Genomic DNA, 21,942 nt, shown 5'->3' on the forward strand with positions numbered 1-21,942 from the left:
CTTACTTTTCTGTTATCTGTGGTGAAGCATTTTTCATGAAGGTTGAGCATAATCCCCATACCCAGAATATAAATTGAGGGTAACACATTACTATTAAGAATGCTATATAATACAACGGGTATGTCGGTAGTAGGAACAACTTGGCAACGTTTAGTTTATACAATAGTTAGCTACCATGTAGTTGTAATATTATGGCCTTATAATGGAATAATTTTATTTAATCCTATAGTTTGCCGTCCCTGCGTTTCCGTAGTAATGAATGGTCTTTTTGTTACGTTTTACTACCTTGGTGACCGCGTTGCTATGGTACATGAGCGCTCCTCCTCCAATAGCTGGCCTGCTATGTGGTCAAATGTTTTAAATTGTCCAATGGCAGCGCGTTGACATGACGCTTCGAAAGTCAGTAGACGCTTCTCTTCCTGTTTAAGTTTTCTGAGCAACACTGGTGGATTTTAACATTGCATGCCGCTAAACCAATATTGTGATGCTGATTTTCCATTGCTTTTTACCTTTGGTGTATAATTGTGTTCCATATGGTAAGGGTGATCTACTTTTTACTTCTATACAGGAGGTTTACGAGAGTAGCTGCATGACTGTCACGAGTGGCTAGCTGTTTTGGGCTAAATTGGTGCTAACTAATGGTTAGTATTATGCTACTTGATAACCTTGCTCAACCTTGCATTTGCACTTTTCCTTGTCCAACAGTTGACAGCCGTCGACTAATGAATTGGCAATTCATTAATTAGTGGAGTTACTCCCTTATTTTAGGCTGTGTTTATTATTTTCATAACCAATGAGGGTCATATGTTTTAAGTAATCTGATACATAGGCATACATTTTGACAGATGTTGCCAGATTGTGGTTCTAATATAATATTTATGAAGGAAATAACTAAGTGCATTGCAGCAGTTGGTCCATTCGAAAATTAAGAGTTTGAATTCAGGAATTAAATAATACAGGATCTAAGATGAAGTTCACATTTAATTGTTGTTTAATGTGTGGGAGAAAAAAATACTTTTTTGACGGTGTCTTTCCCCCATTTTAAACATACTTAGAAAAAAACAATGAGGACCTTTTCAAGTTCACCACCCCTTCATGTACATATCAATGAAAGCACACCAGTACATGTCCATGTGAAAAGCACCCAAAGAACAAGTCCCATCCGGAGCCCACAGGTTAGAGCCTGGAAACATTTACTCTCTCCGTCTCTGTGTCTTTATGTACTGAAGTGATGGCACAATCTTTGTTTTCAAAAGGGAAAGACAAAAAATGACCCAAAAGGAAACCTACATCCAACGGCTAAGGCAAAAACGCGGGTGCCATGGATACCACCAGGAAGGTCTTGCACAAGGGATTCAACATACAAATGGGAGGTAATGTGTATTCTTCTTCTTAATCCTTTGGCCCCCTTTGAAGCATAGGGCGTCCACCATGGATCTCCACCTCACTTTCCTCCGTGCGATGGTCTTTGCTTCTTGCCAGGAGGTCCCCGTCTTGGTCAGTTCATCAAGCATGGGGGGATTATAGTCCAGAGCTTGTCTTGCTATACTCCTCGGATCATTCCTAAGTCTATGACCGATCCATCCCCACTTCCTGGATTTGAGTTCAGTGTGGATTTGGATTTAATGTGTGTATTGATAATTGATGGTTACTAAATGTTCTGTGGTCTATGTTGTGAACAAAATATTTAAAATAATTGACATAAAGTCGATTTTGATGCCATGTTGTCTATTTAAAAAATACATTTAGACATCTTTACAGAAATGCTCTTATTAGATAGTCATCATCACTGTATAATAAAATGATACATGCAACATTGGCACATTTAACATTGCGTTCCTAGCGTAAATGTTAAATGTTTATTTTCGTATAAAAGCAAAATATTTCCTTATCCAATCACACTATTCAGAGATTTTAGAATGACCTGGCTCAGGGCTGAAGCGGATGTACTACTTGTTGTGATGCATGATGAGTAAAGATGAGTTTTGCTGCAGGGCCCCACTCATCGCCTGGAGATCCCTCCCCTCCCTGAACCCGAGCCCTCACACTCTACTGGGCTAAGATTGGCTGATCTGTCATCTGAGGAAGAAGAGGTGCTTCATGGACGAATCAGTCAATACGAGCAAAAGATTGACAGTTTGATGACGGAGGTTGGCTCCTTCAAAAGTGAGGTCAGTACTTCAAGTTTCCACTTTGACCTAGAATGATCTTATTTAATGTTTATTACACTATAATGTGCATCCTAAAATGTAATTTTGTTCACCCATTTCATTTAATTTTTTAAAAAACCAAGCCACTGTTTAGTTTTCAGCAAAAGAAAACAAAGGGTATTAAAAAAAAAAGAGTCAAACAGGCACCACATCTCAAAAGCCAATCCTAATTGTGTGTGTGTGTTTGTGTCGGTGTGTGTCGGTCTGTTGCCCATAGGTGGAGCTGCGGAAGAAGGAGCAGGAGCTGAGCGTCTCCCAGCGGGTCATCGCCGAGAAGGAGGAGGAGCTGGCCGAGGTGGCCAAGGAGCTGGAGGTCACGGAGAGTGAGAACTCCCGCCTCCGCCGCTCCATGGAGATGATCATGGGGGAGGGCGGCAGAAGGTACGCAGGGTACATGGATGCCAGCGATCAGTTGGAATCAGAAATACATTGTTGATCCCCGGAGGGAGAAATTGGGTCATTAGAGTTGCTCCAAAATATGTGTAAGCAGAAATAATTATAAGAAAATAACGAAATGGGAGTAATTGACTAAATGTGTAAATATGAATGCTGAGACAATGGGATCTATAAATCTAGAAAAATATATATATTATTCATATTATTCCTTATTTGTTCTTCAGTTACTGTAGATGGTACATAGTTGAGGTACACCCCCCCCCCCCCCCATCAAGTGTTACACACGCACAGACTTAAACAGAAGCAGTCACCGCACTCTCTCACTCACACTTACACTCACACTCTCACACCCAAGCATGCAAACTGCTTATAAAAAACAAGAACAGACACAGCCAAAAGTCAATCAACAGCTACATCTAACAATGAGGAGGTGTAAGAAAACAAGCCATAACAATTAACATTATGGGAATAGTAGCACCACTACAGAACGATGACGTGTCAGCTCACAAGAGACACTCATTGGGATAAGCCTATATTGCCAAAATAAGCCTGCAACAGCCTGTCTGTACCAGCAGTTTCAGCAATGGCTCAATGTTGAAACTGATGTTAAATGACAACGTTTTCTCAATGAGGAAGCAAGAGGCGAACACTAAAGTTCTTTTCCATCCTACACTAAAGGGTTTATTTACAATTGTGTGTAACAAATGCTCAAGTGCGAGACCAAAGTATTTATTTAATTCTATTTTATTCACCTTTTATTATTATCATTATTCAGATAAGTATTTCTTATATGAATTACTTGAATGATTATAATGACTTCTAGTGTGTCCTGAGGTTATTCTTCAACCTCGACATAGGGGTTTGAATTCCTGAGTTCATGTTTACATTTCCATTTACAATAAGTACATTTGTCATAAGAAAGTGAAACATTACATCGCTGTTGGTACAATAATGATGTTCATAGAATCACAAACACCGTGTTCCACCACCGCCGTCCCTCTGCAGGTTGGACAGGGACCCCATTGCCCACCAGGACCGAGACACACTCCTGCAGAAACTCCTGGAGGCCGAGGTGGACGGGAACGCCGCGGCACAGCAGGTGTCTGCCCTCCGAGAGTCTGTCGCCGAGCTGGGAGGTTGTTCCGGGAGTGTGAGTATCCACGGAAACGGGAGGGATGGTGTTGTTATTGATTTATCTGGATGTGTGAAACTTCAGGAAATTGGGAAGTTGGAACCATTTTAATCAACACAGAAATGGGAGATGAGAAAAAAAATCAAACAAAGACATTATTCCGCGTATATTGAATGGTTTTTAATAGTTATTCCTTCCAGAATCTGTAAAACGATAGGTCATTCTTTCAGTATAAGAACATGACTTCGACCAATGTTTTATCCCTATTTTATTATCGGGAAAAAGTAATGTCGGATTGAAATAGAACCTTAAATATTAAGTTATGCTAAGATCAGGTTTCAAGTTTATTAAAAAAAGGTTTAATTCCCAAGTAGATCAAAAAGTCACTTTTTATATTAAAAGCTGAACAGCATGACTCAATGTGTTGGATGTCCCTCCGGCAATCAGACATGTAGCATACAGCTCTACATATTTAAAATGTATATTATTTCTTACAAATATTCCTATCCAGACAGATAAAATACCTGTTACTATAGCAACTATCTTTCCCCAAATGTGTGATATACTGTCTATGCAAATGTTGCACTTATCGAAAAATGAATTTCGCTAAAGTGCAATATTATCACCATCTCTTTTCCTTGCGTATTGACTGTTTTGTCCATTTGTGTATCAAAGTTCATAACGGGCCTTGCATCTGTGTAAAACGTCCTGGTCGTCTGCCGTGTGCAGAAGGGGAAGAGGCTGTCGGGCGCGGAGTCGGCCATGTTAACCCGTCAGAAGGACCTTCTCCTGCAGAAACTGGAGACCTTTGAGGCCACCAACCACACCCTCCGCCAGCTGCTTCGGGACCAGCACGGTAGCCAGGTAGGCTCTCTGCTCAGCACCATAAGGAGGGCCTATAAGAGGGCCCCGAACCACAGCACCGCTTGTCCATTGGTTTGCGATCGTTCTCATGATGCCTCCAGAAAATATAGGGTTAACAGGGAATACACTGGTTGGTTTTCAAAAACGGCGCTTTGACAATGGATCACACAAATCGGTGGTTAGCCCCAATTCAGATACATTGGGGAAATCCTATTTTTTGATATGCATGTATATGTATTTAATGTATGTAAATATCTGAACTTTAGTGCAGACATTTTGTAGAAACTGCCATAAAACCAGTATACGACAAATATGCGAATTCTTCAAAGATGTTGATTACCGTCATCCGGTTTCCCTCTGCAGGTAAACATCAGCACAGGGCAAGGTTTTCATGAACCTTGATATGCCATCCAGCATAACGATTCATCGATCCATTGATAAATTATTCAAAGTTGTAGATGTATCTTCCAGAAAGGATTTGTATAGATTTTTGTAATGTAGAGGTCTGGCAATTCCATTCTATAGTATGTAAATGTTTGATAGTGTACCTTAGGAAATAAGGGGGCACTACTTATGCACTTTACTACCACTGATAAACAATAATAGATAAATGTAACCCTCTTATTTGGATTCCTCTAGCGATTCTGCACTTTTTGCAGTCTCAATTTATGTAGATAATGTGTCAGAGTGCCCCATAACTCTGGAAGAAAATACAATGAAGAGCAGCGTAACTGTTGATGTTGTTTGATCTTGCCTTGGTGTGAAGTTGGTTGTGGTCAGTCAACATGTGTTTTGGACAGCTGGAGTCGATGCGACTAGCAGAGCAGAAGGATTCGCTGTTGAAGAGGCTGACTGATGCAGAGGCAGAGAATGCGGTCAGTTATGATACTTGAAATTTGGCAAAATGTACTATTCTGAAATGTATCGATTGAAGAGATGTTCCGGAAATTCTAAGTTATGATTGCAATGTTTACCCACATGGTATATTACAATATGTATACTATCCTTTGCGCTACACTTCAGTATTGTTATAAAGACAATGTTTTAGTTTTTAAGGGTTGATCATGCTTCTAAAATATCTATTTTTGTTTTTCTTTGTACAGCATCTTGTAATAAAGCTCCAAGAAAAAGAGAAAGAACTTGATCAGCTTTCCATACTTTTGGATACAGAAAAGGTGACTGACTACATTCAAACCTATTTTATGTTTATGTTAAAATGTTAACTTAAACATATATTTAAAAAAAAAAAGTAACAAATGTTAAAATGTCTTCAATTGAACACAGTTTTGTGCTCAATGTATTCACAACTGTGTTTCCTATATTTTTCGCTATATTTGTGGATACAGGATAACGCCAAAACCTCAGGAGAGTTGACCAAGGCCTTGGAGTCAACACGGGCCCATTTGCAGGGACAGCTTCGCAGTAAAGAAGCAGAGAATAACCGCCTTGCTGTGCAGATCAAGGTGAGCTATGGTATATTATGGTCCATTATTAATGTTCGAGTAGGCATCTCACCTTTCTCATAGTACCATCAATTCTGTTTCTTGTGTTTGTATTTCTGCCCCACTGTGAATAAACACGTTCCCTGCCTATGGTGTATGTCATTACATACTCAATAGGTATACTTAATAGAAGATGTCACTGAAACCTACAAAGTCATAGTTCAGATCCGTACTTTATTAATCCTGAGCTATAACCATCACAATATGCATTGCTTTATGATAAAATAATAATGATAAAGAAAAAGTTGTAGACAATATTTTATCACAACAATAGCCAATACAAGGCAATACAAATGTGAAATCTAGAAAAATATTAATATATTTATATAGAAAAGTATGAATATATTTGCACAAAAAATATACGTTAAATATCAAATACAACACAACCATAAAATATAGTAATATAGAAAATTCATCCAAACCCACACTCACAAAACTCCTACCAAAGAGTTCACACCTCAAGTCCTTTATCCTCCATGTTCTTCTTATGGCAGAACCTGGAGCGAGCAGCAAATCAGCAGAAGGGCGAGATGGAGCACCTCACAGATCAGCTGGCCACGCTGAGGCAGCAGGCGGGGGTGGACCGCGAGGCGCTGAAGAGAGCCACGCGGGCCCAGAAACACAGGGCCGAGCGCAGTGAAGACACCGCAGAGCAGCTGAGCAGCCAGCTATTTGATATGGTAGGAACCCCGTAGGCCCCGGGCTCGACTCGTCTGGATTTACCCTGGGAATGCCACGCCCTCTGTCGCTTTAGCATTCTGTAGACTACTGCACAGATAGGACAAGGAGTCTGATGATTGAGGAAAACTGTTGGAAATAAGTGGAGAAGGGTTTGTGAAGGAAAGCCATTGAATTCAAATGTAAAATGAATCTACAATTCGGCAACCTACCCGCTTAATGTATTTTTGTATTAGCAGTCAATATAGAACATAACTAACTGAGAAAAACAGCCGGCGAATATTGCGATTTGTTGCAGTATGTATTTTTCAGGATATTACTTCAGAATTTTCTTTTCAGTATTTGTTTTATTGTAATATATCTTTTGCAGGAGAGACAAGTTTCGGATGCGTTGTCCGCAGCTGAGAACTGGCGAACCTGTCACGGTCAGGAAGTCAAAGAAAAGGGTCAAATGCAGATTGAGCTGGCAGTGTTGAACAGGTAACGCTACATAAAGCTGAAATTAGATGTTTCAAGTTTTTATCAATTAGGTCGACTTATCCCATTCACCACGAAAATAACAATCAGATTATTCCTACCTTATTCCACTAATGTTTGGGGCTATGGCAAAGGTGGTTCCTAAAATGTGCCCGTATGTTACAAGCACACCTCCTCATACATTTCTACTGTGGCATTGCTCGACTATCGCTGCGTGGCTGTGGCTGAGCCCATAACGTTAAAGTCAACGCGCGTTTCGCTCTGACCCAGTCGCGTGAAGGAGCTGAGCGAGCAGCTTCAGACCACGGAGGACAAGGGTCGGATGGAGAGAGAGGCGCTGCTGGGACACCTGCAGGGCCTGACCTCCGACGGCACCGCCGCCAAGCTGGAGAACCAGAGCCTCAAGGTACCCAGAGCGAGTGCCGACGCCGCTGCTTCCACACAGACCCCTCACTCACTGTTCTCACAGCGAGGAGATGGTAACTAATGCCGAGAAGCAGGGTAAGCTAGGCGTGGTTGATTAGAATCTACTGGTGAGTGGCGTATAGTAATCCATTTATTTTCCAATGGGAAACATCTAACTTGCCTTTGCACATCACCAAAGCTAGAAGTCGGACAGATCTAATTATTTATAATAATAAAATAAATGGTTTGGCACCTTACAGGACACTCGAGGCCGTCTTACAGTGCAGAATACATAAGAAAACGGTTAGAGATGGATGAATTGATCGACAGAGAAATAGAGGAATAAATAAATAAATAAATGGACATGGAGACACTAGAAACAGGAGCCAACAGGGGGGAGAGGCAAATAGGATTAAACTGAGCAGACTAATTAGAACAAATGGGTTTTAAGTGACAGTCTGAAACGATAACTCTGTTTCTTTCTTTTTTTACCACAGGCAATGCTCTCTGCAGTGGAGGAGAAGCTGAGCGTGGCCCAGACGGAAGCTCAGCAGGTCAAATCTACCGTGAAACAATATGAAGGCCTGCTGGATGGATACAAGACCCAGGTACATGAGAACGATGGATCCGTGACAATGTTGCACCCCTGTCGAGATGTCCGGCGCTTCAACTACCTTCCGCCCCCCACACCATTTTTTGTGATATCGCCATAAAGGTGGCATATACTAACCCTATGCTAACCGCGACGGCTACGAGCCGTTTTGAAAATCGGCCCCTTATGACATCACAAGTGGGCTTGTCCACCTAGAAGTGCGCTGGATCGATCGGCCAACCCAGTGGACCGTAGCAAACGTTGCTCATCTATCCATCATTCATCTAGGTGGGCACGCCCACTTGTGATGTCAGAAGAGGCCGGTTTTCAAAACGGCCTCGTAGCGGCTAATCCCCCCTCACGACGGGTGGTATAATAGGCCACCTTTAAGCGTACCATGCGCTCACCGGTCGTCTCTCGGTGGCCCTCAGGTGGCCAAGACGCGGGCGGAGGCAGACGAGTACTGCGCTCGGCTGGGCCAGGCGGAGCGCGAGGCCCTGGGCGTGCGCCAGGAGCTGGAGAAGGAGGTGGACCAGGTGCGCCGGGAGCTGCTGAGCCGGCTGACGGAGCTGGAGCCGCTGCCCGACGCCCTTCGGCGCTCGGAGCTGCTGCTGCAAGAGACCCACGCCCGGGAGCACGCCCAGGAGCGGCAGAGCCTGGAGCTGGGCTCGGCGCTAGCCGACCTGCGCCGGAAGGTACGCACACACACTCAAGGCTCAGTTCTGGTGCCACGACGACGCAGCGCAAGGGGGTTTACCGACCCATTGCGTCCTTGCGGACCGTCCTTACGTCCATCGCAAGGGCCTGAAGTGCGCCTCCCAAAAAGTGTAGCCTGCCGTCGAGGCGGAACGCATCAGCAAGGGCTGTGATTGGTCCACTCACTAATAGCCGCAGAACCAAAACAGGCTCACGACTGCGTGGTCATTGCGTTGCGTCGACGTCCAACCATAACTAAGCCTTTACGGTTTGCTAACGCGGGTGTTGGCGCTTGGTGATGGACATCATGCTTGATGGGTTCTTGTGAGTTCTGTGGTGTTGGGTTTAGCGGTGGAAGGATAGTGCAGTAAGGTAGACTGGCTAGACCCGCCCACATTTTTGCAGGAGCCAATCACCAAGCTCGCTTTTCCCCCTGGCGCGCTATTGGCTGGTTTAACACAATGACGACAGGGAAGCGACGGCAAGCAGCCAATTGTGTACAGAGTACTTTGAACTAGGCCCATTGATCACGCCTCTTGTGCTGAAGAAAATGACAGCTGCTTCCCCAGACCAACTTGCAATCTACGATTGAGCTTGGTCCGGCGATAGCCAGACTAGCAGTAAGGGGTATTAAGGGTGTTTGGATTCCTAGCTGAAAGGTTCAGGGCTGGGTTTGATCCCTGGGTTCCACAGATAAACCTGAAGGACATCCTTGTGCTAAGATGCCACCTCACCCCTTACCTGCTCCTTACTAAAAAGTACCTTTGGATTAAGGGGTCTGCTAAATTACTATGTAGATCTTTTTTTGTTCATGTTTTGGTGGGTTTAATGGCATTTTAGAGGTTAGCCATCATGGGACAAAAGTCAATTCTAGAAGTATGTGTCTTCTGACCTAATTGACACAAAGGATTATTCTTCATGCAAAAGTACTATTTCTTTATTTAAGGATGGTTGTGTGAGTGGTTCAAACCAGCAGAGCAACATTCGCCCTGTGTGTTTGGTGGAAGGTGGAGACACAGGGAAGCCAGGTGGAGCTTCTGAGGCAGAAGAACACGCTCCTGTTGGAGGAGAACAAACAGCTTCAGCACAGACTGGAACATTTAGAAAGGTAACTTTTGGGACTGAGCAGCCCCCTACAGTTTCCCCTCCCACTTTCCCCTTTGCTCGGCAAAATAATAACTATATATATATATAATAAAATCAAGATGATTGTCCTTGTTAATCGATGCAATGCCTTGGCCTTAACGAAATGTGCAATGTTAATTAAAAAAATGTATTGTACGGCGGCTATAAAGAGTGCAGTGCAGCGAGTCCTGCGACTGAACGGGTGTATCTGATTCCGATTGCCGATTGCTTTCTCCATCATCCCTACAGGAAGTTGGAGGAGACGAGCATTCAGAACGGGGACCTGCTGGCCGTCATCGCCAAGCGGGAGGAGACCATCCAGAGCAACCAGTCACGCCTGGAGGACAAGAGCAGGGAGTGCAGCCTGCTCAACCGCAGGCTGGAGGAGGCCTTGGAGGACGCCCGGCAACAGGTCTGAAGCCGGGTTACTTCCGCTCCCAGGCTCTGGAGCCAGAGCCATTCATCTCAGACCTCACCATGATCGCATTAGAAAGCAGCAGTGCATCATTCATCAAATATAATTGTTAACAGTCCGGGAAGAAGGCTGGCCATGCATTAATAAGTGTTGATAGATTATGTTCTCAGTCAAATTTTTGTGAGGAATACCAATTTTGCATTTCAATGTACATTTGTAATTGGTTATAGCGGTTTGTTACATTCTATATCAATGCTATAGAAAGGCCTCATTGTTAATACTAATTTCATGGTTTCTAACCTTAGGCATTCTCCTTGGCGTAAACCTCTCTACAATGTGATTCATTAGTATGTGTAGCAGCTAGTCACAGGGTCTGGCCATGAAAACATTCCCCTTGTGTCACAGTCTGGTGTTTGTAGTCAGCTGTGATATGTCCACGGTAGTCACTTATGATGCAAAAACAAATTATATCAAATGAATATCTGATCGACGTTCCTTAAGGTTTCCGAGACCAGGGAACGTGCCGCGACCAAAGAACGTTCCACCAAGTCCAAGATGGTGGATCTAGAGACCCACCTGAGCAGGACCACCACAGAGATCAACCAGTTGCGACGAAGCAAGCAAGAGGTACATGTGCTGGGATGGCGATGAATCTGTTCCCTTACCCGATTTCAATCCACCGCCATATTAATCAATGAGCGTTCTCACACTGACTGCGGAGCCAACAAGCCGGCAGTGGGAAAATCGAGAAATGGAATTCAGTGTATTCCCCGGGTCCGCCCAAGCTCACTCATGAACATGGGAGCAGATTGGAAACATTTTGATTTTGAAGCAGATTTAGCTGAATTTCTTTGTACTGTTTCCTCTGTCCGTTTTGCACACTGATGAGAAACGGGCCTGGAACTCTCTTCCCAGATTGTCATGTTATCATTTCCTAATGGGACAACGGTGTTCCGTAATCTCCTCATCCCCAGGTGGAGCGTCGGTACCAGAGCCGCCTGCAGGACGTGAAGGACCGCCTGGAGCAGTCGGACAGCACCAACCGCAGCCTGCAGAACTACGTCCAGTTCCTCAAGGCGTCCTACGCCAACGTGTTCGGAGAGTCGGCGCTCACCAGCACGCTGCGCTCCCCGTCGCCCCTCTGACGGCCTCCGGGGTCGTCTCCATGAGCAACCAGCAAAACGTGTGTGGGTGGGGAGAGCTGCTGTTGGCGCAGAGATACACGTGTATCTTGCATGTATACATACGCACCCATATGTGCGGGGTGTTGATTCTCCTCCTCAGCCCTGTCCAGATTACTGAACACCTTAACATGCCGTCCGATTCTGTTAGTGAGATTCTAACCATTATTGTCATTCATTGGTTAGTAGATTTTCCCTGTCTTTTAACAAAGTCTGTGAACACATAGTGGTCTACATTTATTTATATAGTAGAGCATCTTTTCACAAGGTAGGTCAGCAGCTGTACACTACACTACAGCTATAATCTGTGTTAGAACAAGGGGGAATTTGCAACCTCGGTGCTACATAAAATTCACATTGGTATGGTCTTTCTATTAAATGTAATTCAATACACATTTATATTTATCTGTGTTAAATATGATATTCAGTACAATGGAACGAATCGGGATGTTTATTTTTCCATGTATATATTTTGTTTTACATTTTACAGCACACATTATCATTGTGTATATTTATAGATATATTTTTATGTTGAGTAAAACTAGTAGGCTTAAACACTGCAGTGTCTCTCTCTGAATGTAAATCATATGGAAGTGAATGATACAGCCCTTCACAACAATGAGTTCATATGAACTATGGCCACGTTGTTTGTTATCTGTGAAGAAAACTGTTTGACGGCTAGTATATGGATGGCGAACATATGGATCGACTGCAAAGCGTAAAGATTAATCACATTTATCTACTTGTGTTATGCAATTAATATATATATCTAAAACTATAGATATATATGTGTGTGTATATATATATATGTATATATGTGTGTGTGTGTATATATATATATATATATATATATATATATATATATATATACACAAAGCAAAATTTATTAAAGTTTGAGAGTATATATATATATATATATAAAATAAAACACCCAAAAAAGTACAAATACATATATATACTATATTGTTTTCTGTATTTGCGGTGTGGTTTTCGAGGTTTCAGCCGCAGTGAGTGATGTCACGAAGGGGTGGGGGGAGAAAAAAATATACCATCCGTTCGGCAGAAGAAGGCGAAGGTTGCACCCATCTGTTTCCGATCCGGTTCGAGAACACTCCGAGCTCTTAACAAATAAGACTGAGGTAGGTCAATTACTCATGTATTACACTCTTTTAGTACACAAATAAAATGGAGATTCGTGTTCTAAGGCAGAGGATCGATCCGTTTATAAGGGAGGTTGCATCCGCCTCCGCCTGCAACACAGCTAGCCTAATAGATAGCTGTTAGCCAACGTTAGCCCCCAGTTTTGCATTTCTCTTGTTTTCTCACAATCAATGCATCGATCAGTACCATACGTTACAGGGAGTACATTAAGAAATAAGTGTGTTGCCTTCCATATCAGGCTTTACGTTCATTCAGTTTCCCTACACCTTAGCAAATGGGGTGACATTAGCTTACTATAACACTACAAGGTCTTTATGAACACCAAATACATTGCACATAGTTTTTAATACAAGTATATTTGGCATTACTTTGGTTTCAAGAGTTATTTGACCAAGCCTGCAAGTGGGGGTTTAAAGATACTCTTAAATCAGCCCACCGACATTCAGCTTTGCAATCATTCGCTAATGTAATTTACGGTGGCCTCGCTGTTTCCGCCTCACCTCTATGTAACGTTATATGCACATGTAAATACCGTGAATAACTCTATTTCAATTTGCATTTATATAGTATACCATTTTCGAATGGTTACCTACTGCTATTTTATCATGATTGCACACATAAATAAATAATGGCGTTGCACGTTGCGTTGTTAAAGTATTCGGGCCATTATTAACCAGGACCCGCCCAGTACATTCGGAATGCCATTGAGCAAATGGTTCCAGCTGTCAATAGTTTACCGTTGTTGATAATAAATAACTGGTGGTATATTATTGGCCTAATATATATTTGTTTTAAGTTAGGAATTTAAGACACACCATTTATAATCGTTAACTTGTAACTCTTCACGTACTAATTGGCGAGTTCACACGATAACTACTTTTTATCGATGATATTCGACCAAGCATTAAATACTTTAAAACACATGGCTATCAACAATAGGCCTATTGGTTTACCATTTTAAATCAGTTGAGGTTTAAATGTTGCTCTCACGGAGATATCTGCGTTGTAGCTGGACATCGTTGTTGCTATACACAACGCAACACTTCTGGCTTGAGCCATTTCAAGGGTGGTGTCGAAATGGTTGGCATTCCAGAAGGCCCTCTACTTTTAGATAGACCAAGAGACAAGCAAATGTTAGAACACTGATAAGAAAAGCACATATCAATGCAATGTTTAGTATGCAGGCTAGTATGTGTATTGAGTTATACACACTGCTAGGTTTGAAGAAACAAATTGTTGTACTCACCAACCAGGTCATAATTGAATCAAGGGAGATGGATCACTCTGTTATATACTAGCAGACTCAAAAACATGGAGACAAAACTCCAACAAAACAGGGCTCTTATCTTATCATAGAAATGTAATGAATGCGGGACTATTGAAGTTATGGGGTTCTTGCACTGAGGCAAAGAGGTCAGCGGTTGTGCCTCACACGTTTGCTTGAGTTTTCCTCCCCTTCCTCCCGCACTTACGGCTTGGGTTGGGTGAATGCTCCTCATGCCGATGCCCTGGACCACTCTGGCTTCATTCCAGATGCCTTCCTTCCTTCCTACTTGTGAAGGGCTAATGGAATGCTGCTATCCTTATATCAGAGTTCCAACTTAGTAATCTAAATTCCATTCCTATAAAACAGATGCAGGTCAAGTCCAGCTCTGGTTGGTGTCTCTCACATATGACGTCACAAAGGCATATTTGATAACCTCAAAGTATATCATGGCCAAACTAACTCTGCATTGTTGAGTAAACATAGACCTATGGATATTGAAGATCGTTGGCTGTAGCTATATATATATATATATATATATATATATATATATATATATATATATATATATATGTGTAGAATTGTCCCTAACCCTTAAGATTGTGAAGGCAAGTATGTTTTCTAGTGCATATGAAGATGCACACTAAGTGCGTCATTATTAACAGTTATTATGATGTTATTATACAGATGTAAACACAGTCTTCAGTGTAGGCGATGTCACCTGTATTCAAGGTTCCGTTTCACCTTTGCTGTCCTTCTGAAGGTCCGATCCCTTTTTAGAAGGCAGGCAGTATTTGAACGGCTTGAATAAGTTAGCATTGATTAGATCCTAGGCCAACCTTCTATCCAGTAAAGTAGTTTGACAGCACTGTAGCTAAAAGGTTTCCTGCCTTGGGCTGGGGTCTCTTTATGCATCGTCAGCCCTGCAGCCATTTTTAATCTTCCTCCATTGTGGTCCGCCAAATAATCAAATCATACTGCTTGCAAATGTTGTTTCCCGGTAATTATTCACCCCCTAAAGCATGTCTTTTGGGAATATATGGGATGCTAATGTCACCCGTCACTCCTCTGACTGTGAAAAAGGTATCGACCGTTTGTGATGGCCTCCTCGCAGCACTGTAAGGAGTATGTTCTTATTTAGAGGAAGGGCGATGTGACCGTGTCCCACATAGATATCTAGGCCTTCTTCTCCCCTCGGTTCTCAACTACTTTGCTCTGGCTTATGGGCTAGTTTGTCACATTCATGTCGCCTTCTTTCTATTCTAGTCTGGCCTCAAAAGCAGTCGTTTTCCCTTCAATTTTTTGAAATCGTTACATTCGCAGATATGTGGATTTCTGTATTCCATTAAATTCCATTTCATGCTGTGCCGTTTAGCCTGCTAATAGAGATACCTGCCATGGCCACGTTTACTAAACCCAAACTCAAGGTAACCAACGTGACTCGACTTTTGTGTGATTTTGTATTTGTTTGTGTGTGTGTGTGTGTGTGTGTGTGTGTGTGTTTGTGTGTACCTGTGAATCTCAGATCAATCTGTCTAGAAATCTCATCTCGCCTGACATCAGGGGAAGCCTGGTCATTTTGTTTAGCTGAATATAGCGATAGAAAGCTATAGCAACAGGGAGGGGTAGGGGAGGCATCAAGCCCAAAGTGCAGACGCATGGGCTTGGCTAAGAATTGGCTCGGTTCTCGTTCTCCATCTCTCTCTCTCTCTCTCTCTCTCTCTCTCTCTCTCTCTCTCTCTCTCTCTCTCTCTCTCTCTCTCTCTCTCTCTCTCTCTCTCTCTCTCTCTCTCTCTCTCTCTCTATGTGGTAGAGCCACTGCGGGGGCTATGCGTCTGTCGGCGCTGCAGAGAGTCTGGACTCCCAGGTCCTACTTAACTTAGATGCTCCGGAGCCCACCAGTGTAGTAGGTGCTACCCATAGGCAGACACTGGTGATGTCTGGCCGTCCCCGAAGACAATAGCCAGGAGACCAGAGGATACCCCAAAGAACAACAGGAACATCCTCTCTGCGTATGTTAAGATGCTGTCATTCTATTTATAGAATATATTTATCGGGGTGTATCCGTGAATGTTTGATCTGTCGTGCTGTTTGTTGCGATTATTCCTAAAAAGGTTGGCTCTTTTCAGTGTTGTCATTGCAGAATGATTCTTTTCACAGAGAGGCAGGATGATAAGGCGTGTTTCTCCCTACTGAAATAACTCTGATTTATTAATGATTCATTGAGCTACACAAATGTGTTTTACTAGGGGCTGTTGAGTTTGCGAGTTTGTGGCGACATGGGCAGGCAGCTATTGACTCATAGGTATTTTATCGATCACAGCAGTTTATAATCAAAGCTTTGTCATTTGGCTTATCTTAATTGCTTAACTACTTTTTTGTTTCGGCCGGATACATTTCTCAGTCCTGCCTATTTTCGGTCTTGGTTATTTTTCAGCTCTGCATGTTCTGAAAAATACGTGTGACTTTGACGTTTGGTGTGTTTTTGTGCTTTCTGAAATGACATCTGCATGGCTGAGTTTGAAATCAATGAAATCAATGAAAAGGCTGCAGCGTTGATAATTATCCTTTTATACAGCAGTCCAAGCGTAAAGCCTTTATCTGTACTGTTGCACTGCGTTCGTTTTGTGTACTCGTGGCTGATGGGCTTTCAATATAATCACATATCCTAGAGCCATGACACCGGGATGCATGGGTAACAGAGTTCACCTCCTCGGAGCTATTGTCGTCTTTGGCGAAATCCGAGCAGGCTCGGTTCCCCCAGCGAACTCCCATTTCCTGTGCATTCCTCTCCAGTATCCCCCTGTTATGACATCATAGGTTGCTATAGAAACGGGAGATGGGAAGGACATTATGTCATCTGTTCTGAATGAGCCTAACGTTGGGAAGCTGCCTTCTTATTTTACAGTCACACCCATGGACTGTGTAAAATAGGTTACACCCTAATATGTTTTCTACTCTGAAGGCTATCTGGATGAGTTTCGGCCCCATCCTGTGTTGTTTTTGGGGGCTCTGTGCAATTGTTTTCGAAAGATTCCCTTTGACACCACCTCTTTCCTTGATAAGAAAAAAGGAAACTAACAGAAATATACAGGGAGTAACCATTACACTAAAAACGATCAACGTCAACAGCGTGGTCAAAAACACTGCGTGCATTCCGAATGAACTGCTTTCTGCCGTGTCACGATCCAGCTTCCTATAGCTTAGCCGCAAAGCATCTGTTGGTTGAAGCACTCTTCACAGCATCCACCCAGCTTATCTTGTTGTTCAGTTGGCCATCTGACAACAACCATGCAAATACAAATGGAATATATTTACAAATAGCCTCTGAAGAGATTCTGACCCCTTCTCAAGTGTCCAGGATCGAGACACTGGTTAGCGTCACTGATAGCTAGACTGTAGCGGCCTTTGGTGGACGCGGCAAAAATAAAGAAAAGCGCAAAACTCTGCTATCTCTTCACGCAGGATGGCAGAAAGCACCGTCTGAAGGCGCAGATACCGTAACTGGGGGTGTCCTCAGGGGTCTTACAAAGTGTGTTTTTGTGTGTGTGTGTGTGTGTTTGTGCGGTATATTGCATACGTCTCTGGAGGAAGCCCCTGTTTATTCTTTGAAGATGTATGTTGCAAACTCCCAATGTGAGGAAACTTTGGGGACCTGATGGGGGGGGGAGGGGGTTGGGAGTCTCTCGCACTTGTAAAATGTGCTGTGTCACTGCAGCTTGGCAACGGCACAGCTGCGGTGAAAGAGCGTTTTAAATGTAATACCTGAGAGCTTGGGGCCAGGCTCCTTTAACGGAGCATGCAGATATCTATATTCAGAGATATATATATATATATATATATATTGAGGACCTTTTGTAACCGTGTATCCATGTATGTTGATCTATCCACTTTTCTAGACGATCTGTTCAGCTTCAGGCAGGGGCCATTATTGTACACTATTTACCCTAGCTTTACTGTTAAAATGATGGTCAGCCCATGACTTTTAGTAATACTGGAGGAAATGTATTGCATACATTATTATTATTATTATTATAGAGAGAAATATCTATGATTTCTCCTCTCTGGTCCCGAATAATGCAGTGTTTATCAGAGAGTCCTGCATTACCAAGCCCTTGGGCTGGAGTAGCACGGGGGTGGATGGATGGGGGAGGGAGTGCGGCATATGATGGTGTGCCTGATCCGTGTTTCAGGCGATCTGGCCATCAGGCCAGTAATCTGCTTAAAAGCACCAACCAACACTGCTGCCTTGTCGTTGATTTCCACTGCGTTCCTGGGGACCTCACCTGCCCCCTGGAGGATTGACATCACTTTGAGTGTCTCCTCAGGTCGTCTGCGTGTGCCAAGAATGCAAAGAACTTGGCTCGAGCTTATAATCAGTGTCTCTTCTGAAGGGCTCCTACAGTAGAACCCAGGCATTATTGACGTCAGCCCCGTGTTCATTTCCGGGGCTGCAATGGCCCGGAGCTGGGCCGTGTGTCTGGAATATGAGCCGCTACCCCGGGGCCTCATCAACATCTCTGTCCGGCGAGCCACGCAGAATTGGAGGCCTCCGGTCCCAAACGCACTGCTGACGCTGCTAATCCATCCATTAAGCCTACGTTTGACTCCCATTCTACTGCCGACGCATCCAACCCTGTGCTCTTTGTTGAACAACTCTGTGGGTCAGCAGCTGTAAGGTTGACATTGCACTGACCTTGGTTTGATGGGACGGATCAATGTTCTGTCTGTCTGGCTAGTAAAGAGCATTCTGGGAAGGATGCATAACCAGACGTATGTTGCTTTGTCTTTAGTGCCTTCAATTATTCATGGGTAATGGGTTCGAGCCATTACAAGGGAATTATCACCATCTGTAAGAGTAAACAACTAAAGCTATTAGATAATTAATTTATTTGATTACAAGGCATCAGCCCTTCAGTGTCTAAAATAAAAATAAATGGTGAGGGCCACCAATATAGCAGAGCACTCCCAGCTCGCTTCAGATGCTGCATTCTCCATTTGATAACAAAAGCACTTCAGTGACTCATGTTTTATTGGGCTTGTCTAACAGGCTGACATTTAGATTAAAATCCGTACAAAGAACAACCCTTTCAATGGAAACATAACAGGCCTGTTATCTTGGACGTCTCACACACTAAAACCAGTGTGATTCTCCTGAGTTGGGACTGTCCTAGTTTGGGGCCAGCACGCGATCATGTGCCAGGCATGGGGAGCCGGGGAGCTGACTGTAGCTGGTCTCATTGTTGCATGGAAGCCCAGTGACCGGTCGACGTGTCTGTGGAATGTCCGACCCCCGTTTGGCATTCATGTGTTCTCAGCTGTTTACCCGCTGGCCCCTCGGTTTGGGACAGGATGGGGAGGATTCATGTTTATACAGAGTGGCCCTGTTCCTTTTGTATTCTGCTCTCTAATTGAAAACGGGTGTTTGCCAAGAGAGGGCGTCGTCGTTGTGAAGGACTTTGTCCCCCCGGTCCCCTCCCCCCTAATAAACCCGAGCCGCAAATCTTAATACAATTCTTCTTTTGCAAATTTCCCTCCGTCATCTTGTGAGCTCTCTTTCCTACTTGGTGGAGTGTTGATCGTCGTCTCGGTTGTGAAGGCTTCTTGTGTTACGTTCTAACATGGTATGTTCAGGGCAGAACTCGAGGTTAGATGAAGGACTACAGACACCAGAGTTGGAGCTTAATCTTTTTTAACAAGGATTTTGCCTCCCCCCCCCCTTGCTTAACTCCTATTGGGGGCATTTGGGATTACTTCTAGGGCAATTTGACCAAATGTCGGAAAATAATTCTGGATCCGCTTTGCAAATGCAGCGTCAAATACAGAAGTTAACTCTTTGCTATTTTTCATCCCAATATCAGGAATGAACTCGCCCGTTCGTTTCTGACCCCGATAGACACCCTCGCTCTTAGAGTCCCCAACGCTGATCCTAACCTAGTGCGTGTTCCAATGCGATTCCCAGAAAATGGACACCAGCGGGGCTAAGGTGCTGGAGACGGCGGATGACATCCAGGAGCGCCGGCAGCAGGTGCTGGACCGGTACCGGCGCTTCAAGGAGCTGTCCATGGTGCGGCGGCAGAAGCTGGAGGACTCGTACCGCTTCCAGTTCTTCCGCCGCGACGCCGACGAGCTGGAGAAGTGGATCCAGGAGAAGCTGCAGATCGCCTCCGATGAGAACTACAAGGACCCCTCCAACCTGCAGGTGTGTGGGGGGGGTGGGTGTGTGTGTGTGTGTGTGTGTGTGTGTGTGTGTGTGTGTGTGTGTGTGTGTGTGTGTGTGTGTGTGTGTGTCTGTGTGTGTCTGTGTGTGTGTGTGTTGTATTGCTTTGACGTTCCATAGTGGTTCTCTTAATGGACATCTGACCGTCCAATTCACACTCAACTGTTGTGTGAGTGTGTTTGTTCAGTGTCATACGTTGCTGTGTCATATAAAACTTGTGTATTTGTTGTATTCCAAGGGACTCATTAAGGTAAATTTATGGACTGTGGAACGGAATGCATAACAGCATAAAAAGGACCAAAATATAACCGCAATATAGTTTCATACTATAATTGAGGATATATTAGTGGAGTAATTGGGTTTGAAATTAAAAAGAATACTGCAATGTGCCTATGGCAAAATAAGGGCTATTATCTTGGTAAGAAGAAAATGTGAACACAATTTTCTCACACACCGTAAATGACTCATTTCAATCCATCCATTATTTTCTTGGTGCAAACTGCGATAAATGGCACAGCCAGTCAATGATGACTTTCATATCTTAGAGTGGTCGGTTGCGATATTTTGCTTTGACTGGTCTTGCCTCCTTGAAGGGTCTCTGACTGGTGTTGGTGTGTGTGTGTGTGTGTGTGTGTGTGTGTCGACAGGGCAAGCTCCAGAAACACCAAGCGTTTGAGGCTGAGGTACAGGCCAACGCTGGAGCCATCATCAAACTGGACGAAACCGGCAACCTCATGATCACCGAGGGCCACTTCGCCTCAGAGACCATCCGCGTAAGAGAGACACACGCACACCCACACATACACAGAGAAATGTATATCCTTTGCTTAACTCTGTCATCTGTGGTCCAGTCTTTCACGCCGTACCGGACACAACAGAGACCCATAGTTACAAGTACCAATATGATTGAGTACATTCAAGTAGGTGCTGGTGACCTCTTTGAGTGCTGTGGCGACCGTTTTAGAATCTGTTCTTCTGATTCACTTGTCCTTGTCCCTTTCTTCGTAAGGATTCACTGGGAAGTCGGGTTTTTGTAGATAGAGCATGCAGTGTGTTATTTATTTTTTCAAGCAAGAAATAGGGCAACATATGTCGCGATGATGCATGGGTCAAAAAAAAAAAAATATTTATATTTGATTACATTTGTCGTTTCAGTCACCATGGATATATTTGTAATAATTTCCTAGCACATATTAAATATATATATATATTTTATTTGTGCTAGGACATTGTTTTTAATAATGGACATTATTTGTAATTATTTCCTTGCATAAATTAAAGATATTTGTTTGTACTCTTTTCTACTGTGTGAATTTGGCTAAATCCGCTTCTACCTCCAAATTTCTTCCTCATTTTTTCTTGTTTCTGCCCCCCCCGGTGTCATTCAAATGATATCTATTATTGCCATCTCTTCGTTCCATCGATTCTTCTGTCTAACCACCGCGTCCCGCGTTCTCCTCCTCGTGTTTCCATGGAAACAGACCCGTTTGGAGGAGCTGCACCGCCTGTGGGACCTGCTGCTGCTGAAGACCAAGGAGAAGGGCATGCGTCTGCTGCAGGCCCAGAAGCTGGTTCAGTACCTGCGCGAGTGTGACGACGCCATGGACTGGATCAGTGACAAGGT

The 21,942-nt window shown here is 43.6% G+C and overlaps 2 protein-coding genes across 5 annotated transcripts in view; both read left to right on the forward strand.

Annotated features, from left to right (window-relative positions):
* Window positions 1-408: 408 nt before the first annotated feature.
* Window positions 409-12,276, forward strand: odf2a (outer dense fiber of sperm tails 2a). 2 transcript variants are annotated; one of them, XM_079734761.1, is made up of 19 exons: window positions 409-536; window positions 1,056-1,175; window positions 1,257-1,373; window positions 1,995-2,171; window positions 2,428-2,591; window positions 3,612-3,756; window positions 4,468-4,602; window positions 5,403-5,477; window positions 5,706-5,777; window positions 5,949-6,065; window positions 6,599-6,784; window positions 7,153-7,262; window positions 7,530-7,665; window positions 8,162-8,272; window positions 8,688-8,951; window positions 9,960-10,060; window positions 10,327-10,489; window positions 10,994-11,119; window positions 11,467-12,276. In XM_079734761.1, the coding sequence occupies exons 1-19, from the start codon at window positions 534-536 to the stop codon at window positions 11,635-11,637; spliced, it is 2,493 nt and encodes an 830-aa protein (XP_079590887.1). In that variant the 5' UTR covers window positions 409-533; the 3' UTR covers window positions 11,638-12,276. The 2 variants fall into 2 exon arrangements, with proteins under 2 accessions (XP_079590887.1, XP_079590888.1); XM_079734762.1 differs by having other exon boundaries at window positions 433-641.
* A 442-nt stretch (window positions 12,277-12,718) lies between these two features.
* sptan1 (spectrin alpha, non-erythrocytic 1) overlaps window positions 12,719-21,942 on the forward strand; it is a 42,457-nt gene continuing 33,233 nt past the window's right edge. For all 3 annotated transcript variants that reach the window (XM_079734518.1, XM_079734519.1, XM_079734520.1), the window contains exons 1-4: window positions 12,719-12,812; window positions 20,061-20,300; window positions 20,966-21,091; window positions 21,800-21,940. In XM_079734518.1, coding sequence (XP_079590644.1) covers window positions 20,064-20,300; window positions 20,966-21,091; window positions 21,800-21,940 — 504 coding nt within the window. In that variant the 5' untranslated portion in view covers window positions 12,719-12,812; window positions 20,061-20,063. The remainder of the gene's footprint in view (window positions 12,813-20,060; window positions 20,301-20,965; window positions 21,092-21,799; window positions 21,941-21,942) is intronic.

The sequence above is a fragment of the Pollachius pollachius genome (assembly GCF_949987615.1).
Source record: "Pollachius pollachius genome assembly, chromosome: 4".
Taxonomy (NCBI): domain Eukaryota; kingdom Metazoa; phylum Chordata; class Actinopteri; order Gadiformes; family Gadidae; genus Pollachius; species Pollachius pollachius.

Bases quoted from the DNA above. Each gene is read 5' to 3' on its own strand.
- odf2a (XM_079734761.1), top strand. The intron at 4,603-5,402 runs GTAGGCTCTCTG...TGTTTTGGACAG, and splicing joins GGGACCAGCACGGTAGCCAG to CTGGAGTCGATGCGACTAGC. The intron at 10,490-10,993 runs GTCTGAAGCCGG...ACGTTCCTTAAG, and splicing joins TGGAGGACGCCCGGCAACAG to GTTTCCGAGACCAGGGAACG.